This window comes from Spodoptera frugiperda, chromosome 8 (genome assembly GCF_023101765.2).
Source record: "Spodoptera frugiperda isolate SF20-4 chromosome 8, AGI-APGP_CSIRO_Sfru_2.0, whole genome shotgun sequence".
NCBI classification, from domain to species: domain Eukaryota; kingdom Metazoa; phylum Arthropoda; class Insecta; order Lepidoptera; family Noctuidae; genus Spodoptera; species Spodoptera frugiperda.
This window is the reverse complement of record NC_064219.1, coordinates 11,284,743-11,297,027: the sequence shown is the minus strand read 5'-3', so window position 1 is coordinate 11,297,027 and position 12,285 is coordinate 11,284,743. Positions and strand designations below refer to the sequence as shown.

The 12,285-nt window shown below is 49.4% G+C and overlaps 1 protein-coding gene across 2 annotated transcripts in view; it reads right to left on the bottom strand.

The window, feature by feature from the left end:
• Window positions 1-84: 84 nt before the first annotated feature.
• Window positions 85-12,285, bottom strand: part of LOC118275732 (integrator complex subunit 1) — a 28,366-nt gene continuing 16,165 nt past the window's right edge. Inside the window, exons 25-35 of one of the 2 annotated variants that reach the window (XM_050695458.1) lie at window positions 11,860-12,007; window positions 11,430-11,563; window positions 10,766-10,900; window positions 10,330-10,451; window positions 6,163-6,295; window positions 5,314-5,511; window positions 2,308-2,492; window positions 1,707-2,057; window positions 1,381-1,513; window positions 911-1,082; window positions 85-612 (exon numbers count right to left, since the gene is read on the bottom strand). In XM_050695458.1, coding sequence (XP_050551415.1) covers window positions 401-612; window positions 911-1,082; window positions 1,381-1,513; window positions 1,707-2,057; window positions 2,308-2,492; window positions 5,314-5,511; window positions 6,163-6,295; window positions 10,330-10,451; window positions 10,766-10,900; window positions 11,430-11,563; window positions 11,860-12,007 — 1,923 coding nt within the window. In that variant the 3' untranslated portion in view covers window positions 85-400. Of the gene's footprint in view, window positions 613-910; window positions 1,083-1,380; window positions 1,514-1,706; window positions 2,058-2,307; window positions 2,493-4,914; window positions 5,049-5,313; window positions 5,512-6,162; window positions 6,296-10,329; window positions 10,452-10,765; window positions 10,901-11,429; window positions 11,564-11,859; window positions 12,008-12,285 lie in introns of those variants that run through there. The other variant, XM_050695459.1, reaches the window with a different exon arrangement.

The window sequence follows — 12,285 nt, the reverse complement described above, 5'->3', positions numbered from 1 at the left end:
AAGTAAGATTACTGTTTGTAGTATAGAAGTATAGATTCAGTAATTCATTCGATTTCCACTAGCTGTATTTTTAAGTAAAGTATAAGCAAAGTATCTATCAATTTATCAAACTATCAACTCTCCAGTCCAGTCAGGGTCATTTGGATATTTATTTATGTTCACAGTTTTTACAAACTTGGTCATAATTAATTCACAAACTAACATATAATATGTCCAATATTGAACATAGCTATCACATGCATAAAGGTGATTGTTCCGATTTTGTATTAGAAACAGAACAATATTTAGTTATTTGCTAAAAATATCCTACTCACATTTCAGATATTTTATAATTATATTACTCCACATGAAGATATTTTTTTGTGTCGTGGTTCTAGTTTGATCATATTCAATCTCCAAGTTAGCACCCTCGATGTGAGTTAATGGTGGTGACACACTTGGCGAGGCAGGGCTCCACGGGGTGCCGCGACTTGAGCCCCAGCTCGAACACTCGCATCAGTACCTTGGCAGCGTGCTCCTGCATGCCTATCAATATGTCTGGCAGCTTGTCCAGTAGTGATTGGGTTACTTCAGGCTGGTGCGAGTCCAGGCATTCTAACACGGCTTGCAGACCTGTAGCAAGAGAGGAGAGTAAATAAAATTAAAACTGATACATCATAAAACTTGAGGGTACTATGCAACTGGTTAAATCCCATAGTTTCGAAAGGTAATATATTATGTATGAAGATATAGAATTAATTGGTTTTTTGTGATGGGTGATGAGTGATGATGAAATAAACAATTTTTTGGAAACTACCAAATAGGTTTCATCACATTATTAGATCAAAATTGGTTGAAAATTTGGAATGATTTAAAGACAAAAAGTTAGTTTTAATGTATGAAGGCCAAGAGGTAGTAAGTGGTGCAGTACCGGGCGTGGTGTCGGTGACGGCGGGCAGTAGCTTGGCGAGCAGCGACAGCGCGGTGTGCCGCAGCGGCGCGTGCGACGCGGCGGCGTGCGGCGCGGCGCAGCGCAGCACCTGCGCCGCCCACGCGCTGCCGCCCCACGCGCCGCCGCGCCGGGAGCCCCACGCCTCGATCTCCTGGAAACACAATATTTTTTTAATAAAGTCAATGAATACGTTGTGCGCTCGTAACGCACCCGCTCCTGTTTAAATACGCACGCAATCCCTCTGTATGATAAGGCTGCTATTGAAAGCAAAGCAATCGCTTTGCATTGGTTATCGCCCATAGGGGTAACCAGAAACAAACGCCAAAAGGCTCGATTCTGATATACCTCTTTCTCTTCATATACATTCATCAGTTGGTTTCAAACTGTTATAAATATCAATATTCGAAAGAAGACCTATTGAAAGAAGGCAGTATACATGTTACACGGACCTGCAGCATCCAGTGCAGGTTGTCCGGCGTGTCGTACCGGCGCTGCAGCGCCTGCAGTGCCAGCGGGGGCGGCGCCGCCGACGCCGGGGGGCTCACCTCCGCCGCCTGCAGGGACGATAGGGCCGGGGTGTTGCTGTGGGGGTTAAAAAAGTAATCAGTAATAACGTTCACATGTTTATTTTTCAATTCAAACAGTACTATAACGTCGAAAGCCGTATTCAGTATGTAGCCGTGTACGTTGTTGACGAGTTCTCCGTACGTTATTTGTATATAAGTATAACGTGCGTACGTATGTCCTATACCAGACCTTGGCAGCAAGTACTCACGCGATAGTATCCTTATGCTGATGCAGCAGGGCCCCGGCCAGCTGCGGCCTGCAGGCCAGGTACCGGCGCAGGATGGCGGACACGCGGTGCAGCAGCGGGCTGGCGGCGCCGCCCGGCTGGGTGCGCGCCAGCGACAGGAAGCACTCCAGGATGCTGTGCACGTCCGCCGTGTTGCTGGCCGCGAACAGCTCCTGGTCGGGCAGCACCTCCAGCGCCGCCAGCACGTGGGTGTGGTGCCGCAGGTGTGGGCCTGCGCCCCTCAGTAGGGCTGCGGCCAGGCCCAGTGCACGAGATCCCGCCCCGCCGACTCGCGCCCATAGACCTCGCACTTCTGCTTCCATGCGCCATAGTCTGCAAAGACACGTTAATATTGGTGGATTAAAAATATGGTTCTTCTTTTAGTGTTTTTTGAACGTTTTGGAATTAGCAATCCACAAAAAAATTCGTTGCGCGGTCGCGGCGTCTTTGCAACGTAACCGCTGCGTGTTCGTTGTGCGCCCTCGCCTTTTTGAAGCCCGCAAATACTCGCAATCCCCTAGTCTGATTATGTCCTAAGTGACAACTGTTCCATAAGACTAAGAAGCCATAAAATCCATGTTACTTCTGGTTGTACTCCTTGGTGTGTATGTGGGGCGCGGCGATGGCGGTGAGCAGCGCGTGCGACACGCGGTCCGTGGCGCTGGTGGAGCTGGCCGCCGCGGCGCGCAGCTCGGGGGACACCGCCAGCAGGGACAGCGCGCGGCTGCGGGGGCCCGACTGCAGCAGCAGCGGCAGGATCTTCGGCACCTGCGGGGCAACGGGGGTTGTAGTGAAAAGTTAACACCATCATCACTTAAAGGCTTTTTGAGGAAGAGAGATCAGATGATTTTAACTCCGGTATTCTGGTTGGGCATTAGCCTATTAGGTACCCATCTGTGGTGGTCTGATGGCTCTTTAATTTACTCGGGTTTGGTTCTGGTCGGGTAGCGAGTTACCTTTACTTGCCATAAACATTTAGGGGGTATTTAAGTCAGTGATAAGTTGACACTTGCTTTCTATTACGTAAGCGTTAGTTCAGATTGGTGTGGACCTTCATGTAGAGCAGCAGCAGCAGCAGCAGCGGGTGGTGTTCCCTGGCGGCGCTGGCCACGGCCAGCAGCTGCGGGGGCGCGGCCGCAGACTACTACTACTAGAGTGAGCCAATGGATCCGAGACACTGCAGCCTACCTTCATGTACAGCAGCAGCAGCAGCAGCGGGTGGTGTTCCCTGGCGGCGCTGGCCACGGCCAGCAGCTGCGGGGCGCGGCCGCAGACTACTACTACTAGAGTGAGCCAATGGATCCGAGACACTGCAGCCTACCTTCATGTACAGCAGCAGCAGCAGCAGCGGGTGGTGTTCCCTGGCGGCGCTGGCCACGGCCAGCAGCTGCGGGGCGCGGCCGCAGACTACTACTACTAGAGTGAGCCAATGGATCCGAGACCCTGCAGCCTACCTTCATGTACAGCAGCAGCAGCAGCAGCGGGTGGTGTTCCCTGGCGGCGCTGGCCACGGCCAGCAGCTGCGGGGCGCGGCCGCAGACTACTACTACTAGAGTGAGCCAATGGATCCGAGACACTGCAGCCTACCTTCATGTACAGCAGCAGCAGCAGCAGCGGGTGGTGTTCCCTGGCGGCGCTGGCCACGGCCAGCAGCTGCGGGGCGCGGCCGCAGACTACTACTACTAGAGTGAGCCAATGGATCCGAGACACTGCAGCCTACCTTCATGTACAGCAGCAGCAGCAGCAGCGGGTGGTGTTCCCTGGCGGCGCTGGCCACGGCCAGCAGCTGCGGGGGCGCGGCCGCAGACTACTACTACTAGAGTGAGCCAATGGATCCGAGACACTGCAGCCTACCTTCATGTACAGCAGCAGCAGCAGCAGCGGGTGGTGTTCCCTGGCGGCGCTGGCCACGGCCAGCAGCTGCGGGGGCGCGGCCGCAGACTACTACTACTAGAGTGAGCCAATGGATCCGAGACACTGCAGCCTACCTTCATGTACAGCAGCAGCAGCAGCAGCGGGTGGTGTTCCCTGGCGGCGCTGGCCACGGCCAGCAGCTGCGGGGGCGCGGCCGCAGACTACTACTACTAGAGTGAGCCAATGGATCCGAGACACTGCAGCCTACCTTCATGTACAGCAGCAGCAGCAGCAGCGGGTGGTGTTCCCTGGCGGCGCTGGCCACGGCCAGCAGCTGCGGGGCGCGGCCGCAGACTACTACTACTAGAGTGAGCCAATGGATCCGAGACACTGCAGCCTACCTTCATGTACAGCAGCAGCAGCAGCAGCGGGTGGTGTTCCCTGGCGGCGCTGGCCACGGCCAGCAGCTGCGGGGCGCGGCCGCAGACTACTACTACTAGAGTGAGCCAATGGATCCGAGACACTGCAGCCTACCTTCATGTACAGCAGCAGCAGCAGCAGCGGGTGGTGTTCCCTGGCGGCGCTGGCCACGGCCAGCAGCTGCGGGGGCGCGGCCGCAGACTACTACTACTAGAGTGAGCCAATGGATCCGAGACACTGCAGCCTACCTTCATGTACAGCAGCAGCAGCAGCAGCGGGTGGTGTTCCCTGGCGGCGCTGGCCACGGCCAGCAGCTGCGGGGGCGCGGCCGCAGACTACTACTACTAGAGTGAGCCAATGGATCCGAGACACTGCAGCCTACCTTCATGTACAGCAGCAGCAGCAGCAGCGGGTGGTGTTCCCTGGCGGCGCTGGCCACGGCCAGCAGCTGCGGGGCGCGGCCGCAGACTACTACTACTAGAGTGAGCCAATGGATCCGAGACACTGCAGCCTACCTTCATGTACAGCAGCAGCAGCAGCAGCGGGTGGTGTTCCCTGGCGGCGCTGGCCACGGCCAGCAGCTGCGGGGGCGCGGCCGCAGACTACTACTACTAGAGTGAGCCAATGGATCCGAGACACTGCAGCCTACCTTCATGTACAGCAGCAGCAGCAGCAGCGGGTGGTGTTCCCTGGCGGCGCTGGCCACGGCCAGCAGCTGCGGGGGCGCGGCCGCAGACTACTACTACTAGAGTGAGCCAATGGATCCGAGACACTGCAGCCTACCTTCATGTACAGCAGCAGCAGCAGCAGCGGGTGGTGTTCCCTGGCGGCGCTGGCCACGGCCAGCAGCTGCGGGGCGCGGCCGCAGACTACTACTACTAGAGTGAGCCAATGGATCCGAGACACTGCAGCCTACCTTCATGTACAGCAGCAGCAGCAGCAGCGGGTGGTGTTCCCTGGCGGCGCTGGCCACGGCCAGCAGCTGCGGGGGCGCGGCCGCAGACTACTACTACTAGAGTGAGCCAATGGATCCGAGACACTGCAGCCTACCTTCATGTACAGCAGCAGCAGCAGCAGCGGGTGGTGTTCCTGGCGGCGCTGGCCACGGCCAGCAGCTGCGGGGCGCGGCCGCAGACTACTACTACTAGAGTGAGCCAATGGATCCGAGACACTGCAGCCTACCTTCATGTACAGCAGCAGCAGCAGCAGCGGGTGGTGTTCCCTGGCGGCGCTGGCCACGGCCAGCAGCTGCGGGGCGCGGCCGCAGACTACTACTACTAGAGTGAGCCAATGGATCCGAGACCCTGCAGCCTACCTTCATGTACAGCAGCAGCAGCAGCAGCGGGTGGTGTTCCCTGGCGGCGCTGGCCACGGCCAGCAGCTGCGGGGGCGCGGCGGCGGCCCGCAGCAGCAGACGCAGGCGCGCATCCGCCCGGCGCCGCGCCGCCTCGCCCCCGCTGGCCGCCTCCACCGCGCGGACCTCCTCCGCCACGTAGCGGACCATCACGCCCAGCTGTACATACGTTGTTAAGATAGCCCGGTTAGAATATACGAAATTAAGTTGCAACTGTTAGACGACGAAAATCACCTAAATGAACGTCCCTAGTGTAATCTGTGTTACTGACACCCCTAGCTGTCATGCGTCGTAATGTCAGCTGTCAAAAGTGACGGATGCATACATTTTCCCGCGCTAAGAGCGGGAACGGCGTCCCCATTCGAATTTGGAACGCGCGTGGCGTCCTTTTCTGTTCATGACAACTTTTGTTTGAAGGAATAAAGTTTTATAATTATGTTTATTAAGTTGTTTACGTCTTTTACTTCAAAAAACCTAGACATAATTCGTATAGGTACAGCTGAAAATTGGCATGGTAGTTGTTCTCAAAAATTGTCATCGATTCCCACCTTTGCTCAAAGAAATGTTCAAGGTCAAAAGCTAAAAATTACCCATTTTTCTCGAAAACAGTAAGCTTTATCGTAAAAATATGTTCAACAAACTTGTACATCATACAATTTTATACAAAAATGTTCATTAATTTTAGTCTTTCCATTCGTGAAATATCGCGGTTCTAATGAAATAAATGAAATAATTAACATTTTACATAATCCTCACTACTCTCGAAGCTTACACTAAACACGAACCAATAAAACGCAAGTATATCCTGACCTGCTGGTAGCTAAGCCGCAGCGTGTCGTCGGGCACGTAGTGTTTGGGCGTGGTCTTGTCGCGGCCCTGCCACACGCGGGGACTCTCCACCAACGTCTCCGCGAAGTCCAGCACCGCGCTCGGAGACCAGCCACTGGAACATTATTGAAGGTATACTCACTTGATACACCGTTTTTGTTTCATGTAGGAGAGCTATGCTTTAATACGAATAGGTAGACTACTATCTACTAATATCACGACCTCATAGAAAACGGCGTGAAACTTCCCAAGCCTGTTGTGTTTGGTCGTGTGAGTGACCAGTGGCAATCCCCCACTCCCCCTAAAAGGCTAGTAACGCATTTGCTCTCCCAATGTTACAATCGCTTACCCTATCTCATAAAGAACCTTTTTTTTTTGAGGGAGTGTCAGACTCTTACTAACTAAAAACCACCCCGTTTCTTCTCCTTTTTTTTTTTTTTTTTTTTTTGAGGGGGGAAAATCATCCAATGACTTCTCCCGCCTTGGGCGAGGCGAGAGGGAGTGTCAGACTCTTACTGACTAAAAACCACCCCGTTCCTTCTCCTGCTTTTCGAGCCGGAGCCCCGGTAAATCCGCTAGGTAGTCCGCAGCTCCGGATCAGGCATCAGCCCTACTGGGCCCCATCTGTGGTGGTCTGATGGCTCTTTGAGGCGCGCGCGGAACGCGACGCGCCGCACGCACGGGTCTGGTTCTGTTCGAGCGGTGAGCTACCCTTGCTCGCCGTCCGCAGGCCCGCACTTACGGTGGCCGGAGATCATCACGCGATCCCCGACGCCCGGAGTGTCTCTCACGACGGCTGGGGCGTGAGGAGGTTTGTTCCCTCACGCGCCCCGCCTCCTCCTTAGCTAGCATGACTGCTTCGCAGAAGGAGGAGACGGCATCCCAGTCCCTCTCGCTCCGCACCATGGCGTGAACCAGTGCCGGGCTAACGGTTATTGAAATTAATTGTCCACAATGATCTGAATCAAGCAATGATATAATTTGTTTATTAGTTGGTATAATATCAGTATAAATATTATCTAGGCAAGTGGCACTAGTAGGAGTTATCCTAGTGGGCTCCAGAAACAGGTTCGTGAGGTTAAATGAGGCAAATAAACTTACAATTTTTGTACTTAAACTAGAATTTTCTAACAAATTTACATTAAAATCGCCACAAGTAATAATAAATTTATTTGAACTACTGAGTTTATTTAACACTTCATCTAATACTGTTTCAAAACAGTCATACAAACCAGTAGGTGGTCTATACACACTTAAAACAATAAACCGCTCTAATTCCACACAGGCTATTTCAACAGTACGTTCAACAGAGTAACTAACTATATCCTTGCGTTCTTTAAATTTAAGTTTGTTATTTAGTAAAATTAGTGAACCACCATGTATAGCGTTCTCCCTGCTGAACGAGCTACCAATCTGATGATTACCAAAATTGAACATTAGCTGATGTGATTTCAGCCAATGCTCAGTAATACACAAAATGTCAACATTATTACAGTTTAAAAATAATTCTATTTCTAATTCTTTACTCATAAATCCTTGAATATTTTGGTGTACCAGATTGATATTACTGTTAAATATGCAAGAGGATGTCTCCATTGTCTTGCGTTTTAATTTAAATTATTACAGATATCAACATTTAATGTTACATTATTAAAGTCAATACTAGAAGGTTGCTCAATAGGAGCAACCTGTTTAGCCAAGTTCTTGGCTGTTATTTTAATAAAATATGATAGCGACACTGCTATTCGTCTTAAATAATAACGAGAAAGATAGTACCTATCTTTCGTCATATATACATTTTTACCAACGTAATTGTTGGTATCAATAATATTAATATTAATATTTGAATTATTGCATAACTGATACATTGCAATATTAAGTTTATATCTAAGGTTGTTTTCTTCCTGTGGCAAGCTATTACTGTAAGGCAATGTAAACAAAATGATCTGCTTTAATTTAAGTTCTGTAATTGAACTATGAAATTTGGATAAACTATTTTTATTTAAACTACCTCTATTACCACAAATAATAATGAGGGTAGAATCTTTGTCAAAATTGTAATTAATAATTTTCTCAGAAATTTTAGTAAAAGTACAGCCGGGCATACAGTGATTTATTATTGTTTGTCCTGGGTAACTATTTGTCAATAAAGAACCTAAGTTCTTTCCAATCTCATCACTGAAGATTACAACACTGTTATTACAACTATTATTACTGTTACATTGGGTAGGAAACACTAAACTGGCACCATGAGGCAAGGTGGTATCACACGTTGGCACAGTACAAGCAGGCAGCACATTACTAGAATCACATTTTTCACATGGGTTTTCCTGTGACTGTGACCGCACTAACTCATCCATAGCCAACATGTATTCCCTCATTTGTTTCTCTGATGCACTGTATTTGTTGGTCATTGTGTGCAACTTGGCTGTTAAGTGGTCTATTTCTAGTTGTAAGTTCTGTGTGTCAGTTTCATATTTCCTATTCCTTTGATTTAATTTGTTAGAATAAATATTTAGTTGATTTAAAAGCCGGAACCGTTCTTTGTTTAATTTTACATTTTTTATGAAAAACTTTTGTCTTTTCACCAATCTGTTAGTCTTTGTTATGAATTTGTTTATTTTAATATACTTCTTTAGTTTTTTGTTACTGTAACAAAGAGTTCTTGAGGAATGACATGAATCACTTTCACAAGTTAAGTCTATAGTCAATGGATTCAAGTCTATATGTTGTGATTGAGAAGCACGGGCTGACACCAATTCGCTGAAGAGACTGTTATTCAGACTGGCCGTGATGTTGTGGTTAATCATTTCAAGGTGGCTAATTTGATTATTGGCCTCATGTAGCTGATGTTCTAGAAGAGCTTTGTCATTTAAAGTTTGTTCGTACTCACTGCTACACTGACTGAATCCGTCCACAACAAATTGGAGCCTATCCCGAGCCTCAATGGCTTCAGTGTGTTGAGTATGTAACTGAGCCATTTCACATTTCAGTTTCTTATTACAATTTAAAACGTCTAAGAATTCCTTCTCATTGTCATCTCTTTCCTTCAGCAGTTGATCACACAACTCCTTTGAAGCCTTTAATTCGCTCAAAGCCAGGTTGAGTTTTGACTCCTCTTGGCGAGCATGGGCTTTGCGAGTTAGAATCATATTGAAAGTTAGAGAAGGAGACAGTAAGATGGAAGTTATGTAATAATATGAGAAATTGAAGTTGATTTAGTCAAGAAAACTGCTAGAAAAGTTAAGTAGTTTTAAACAAAGGAGTTGTGTCAACAAACTCGAAGAGGTTATGTTTATTAATATTATTAACTTATACGGCCTAATACTTAAGCTATATTTACAGGTTTCTTTGTAAACACAAGTATTATGACGCAAAAAAGCCGATTTCGCTAAAATAATGCTATATTTTACCTGATATCGAGATGACAATTTAGCAATCCTTAACGCCGGTAACCGTGAATTTATCAACTTCACTAATTTCACAAGTATTACGTAAAATATTGTAAAACTGAATAGCAAGCACTATATATTTAATATTTCCTCAGTGTTGAGATGTATTTAGGGGAATAATATGCAAATAAACAATAATTATTTAAAAAAATAACACGGACAACTACAAATCAGCTGTTTACCCCAGTGTTGCCACAAGAAGAAAAAACGGAAAAAAAAAGAAGAAGAAAAGAAAAAAAAGATGTTCTACGGTGTCCTCCGGGCGGTCCTCGCAGTGATGACACCCGGGCGTTTCCTCCCGCCCAATAAGGAACAGGAACCTACCGAAACTTCCATGTCCGGTAAGCACCTGTGTCAGGCGGTAGGTGAGGACGCCGTGGCGCCTCTCTAGCCACTCCTCAAAGAGGGGACTTACCGCTGCGATGACAGCGAGCCCAGCCCTCGGTTGCGACAGTCGTTGCTGCCATTCCGCCATGAGATCGCGTCGGAGCTCGTCCCGCCACGCACTGATCTGGCGCGGCAGTGGAGTTTCGCCCCGGCGACACGCGTCGGCGCGCAAACTGAACACGCGCGCGAGTACCTTCGCCTCCAAATCCCACGGCGGTAATCCGGCACCGTTCCTTCTCCTGCTTTGAGCCGGAGCCCCGGTAACCAAAGAATACGGTGTCTAACTACTTAAACTATCACATTTCCTTACCCCTCGGGCTCCAGTAGCGTGGTGAGGCAGTAGTGCAGGGTGCGCCAGGAGGCGCGGTGTGCCAGCAAGGTCACCAGTAGCGGCCGCCAGGGGGCGCAGCCCGACCGGAACATTAACTGCATCTGGAACAGGACCACACATTAGAACTATGGTGGAACATCCCTGGTGGTCTTTTGAATTAAAATTGGGAAGTATGGTCTGGTATCCTAATATTGCGATGATTATGGTATAACTAAAGATGTATTAGCAAGAGCCAGCGGGACTAGCAGGAATAGTAGTTAATTATATAGTGGACTTCGGGTCAATCCGTTCTTCTTAAATCTTCTACCCATTTTTTTTTGACATACGGGATACCCCAGGGGGTCTATAATATCATCTAGCCTACCTCTAACTTTTAACCCTTCATAGCGACATGTTGCCCTCCATTGCTACGTACCTGTCGGTGCCTCTGGTCGCTGGGCCCGAGCGCCTCCCTCTGCAGCTCGGACATCCAGTCCAGCAGCAGGCCGCAGCCGAGCCCGCCGCGGGAGAACACGTGCGCAGGCACCGCGCTGCCGTCCTCGTGCTTTATCTACATTCATATCATAGTTAACTACTTAGTCAAATAGTCACTAAACTAAATATTGTCATGTTCTTAGCTAAACCACGTTCCTGTTAACGATATTTACGGTTGGTAAACATCATCGTCATCTCAACCATAAGAAGTCGTAAATATAAGCTTCACCCAATGACTTTCAGATAGCCCAATTTGAGGAGAGCAAATTTTTATGACGTTGAAAATAGAGTTTTAAGTATTTGCATTAAGGTTTATTTTTGAATGTGCACTGGTTTTTTCATTGAAAATGCTTAAAGGCGCTTGGTGTGAAATAATAAACGCTTCCAGTCGGTCTATGTGAAATAGTTGACGACTCCGCTGCGATCTACTCCAAGCGTATATAATCCGGTTTGTGTGAAAAGAAAAATGCGCATCGATGCTCTCCGAGCCCTTAGAAGTTAGCTACTTCTAACTGGGCTGTCTGATGGTTCAACTCAAGCATCCTCGATACTTCTTGTGACCTAAATGAGCTCGTTAGTTGGTATTGCTATGAAGTAATGGATACCTTGCACTCGTAGTGTCCGTCCTGGCTCTTCTCGAGTATGTGCGTGATGACGTCGACGATGACGCGCGGGTCCTGGCTGGAGATGATGCGGTTGCCCAGCGCCTCCAGGGTGCTCGGAGACGCCGCCTCCAGCGCTACAAGTGTAGTATTGGTGGGGTTAATGTTTTGGTTTGATTTGAACTGAGTGAGTGTTTTATTAATGGAAGAAATGTTGAAGAGTATGCTAGTACCCATGATCTATATAGCACATATGTACTTTCTAAGATTATTTACACACTATTGACAAACGGTAAAAGGGGAACATTATGAGGAAATCTGTTCTTATTTTTTATTGTAAGTTTTAAATCGCCAATCAAGCCCAAACTTTCTCCGCGTGGGAAGAGGTCTTTAGTCAGCAGGCAGTGGCCATTTTAGAAGACGAAGTAAGTACCTGCGATGAGTTGCATCTTGTTGGCGTGCGGCGGCACGTGTATGTCGAGCTCCCGCTTGACGGCGGCGCCGCTCTGCATCATGCTGCGCAGCACGTCCACCACCGGGCCCGCCAGCAGCTTGCACTGCATCAGCAGCGTGTCCGCCACCTGCCGCACGACATACGGGGGTTATATGATTATATGCATGACGGCGGGCGTGCCGCAGTAGTGCGCGACTAGTTACCTGCATGACGGCGGGCGTGCGGTGCGGCAGCAGGGCCCGCAGTAGTGCGCGACTAGTTACCTGCATGACGGCGGGCGTGCCGCAGTAGTGCGCGACTAGTTACCTGCATGACGGCGGGCGTGCCGCAGTAGTGCGCGACTAGTTACCTGCATGACGGCGGGCGTGCGTTGCGGCACAGTGCCGCAGTAGTGCGCGACTAGTT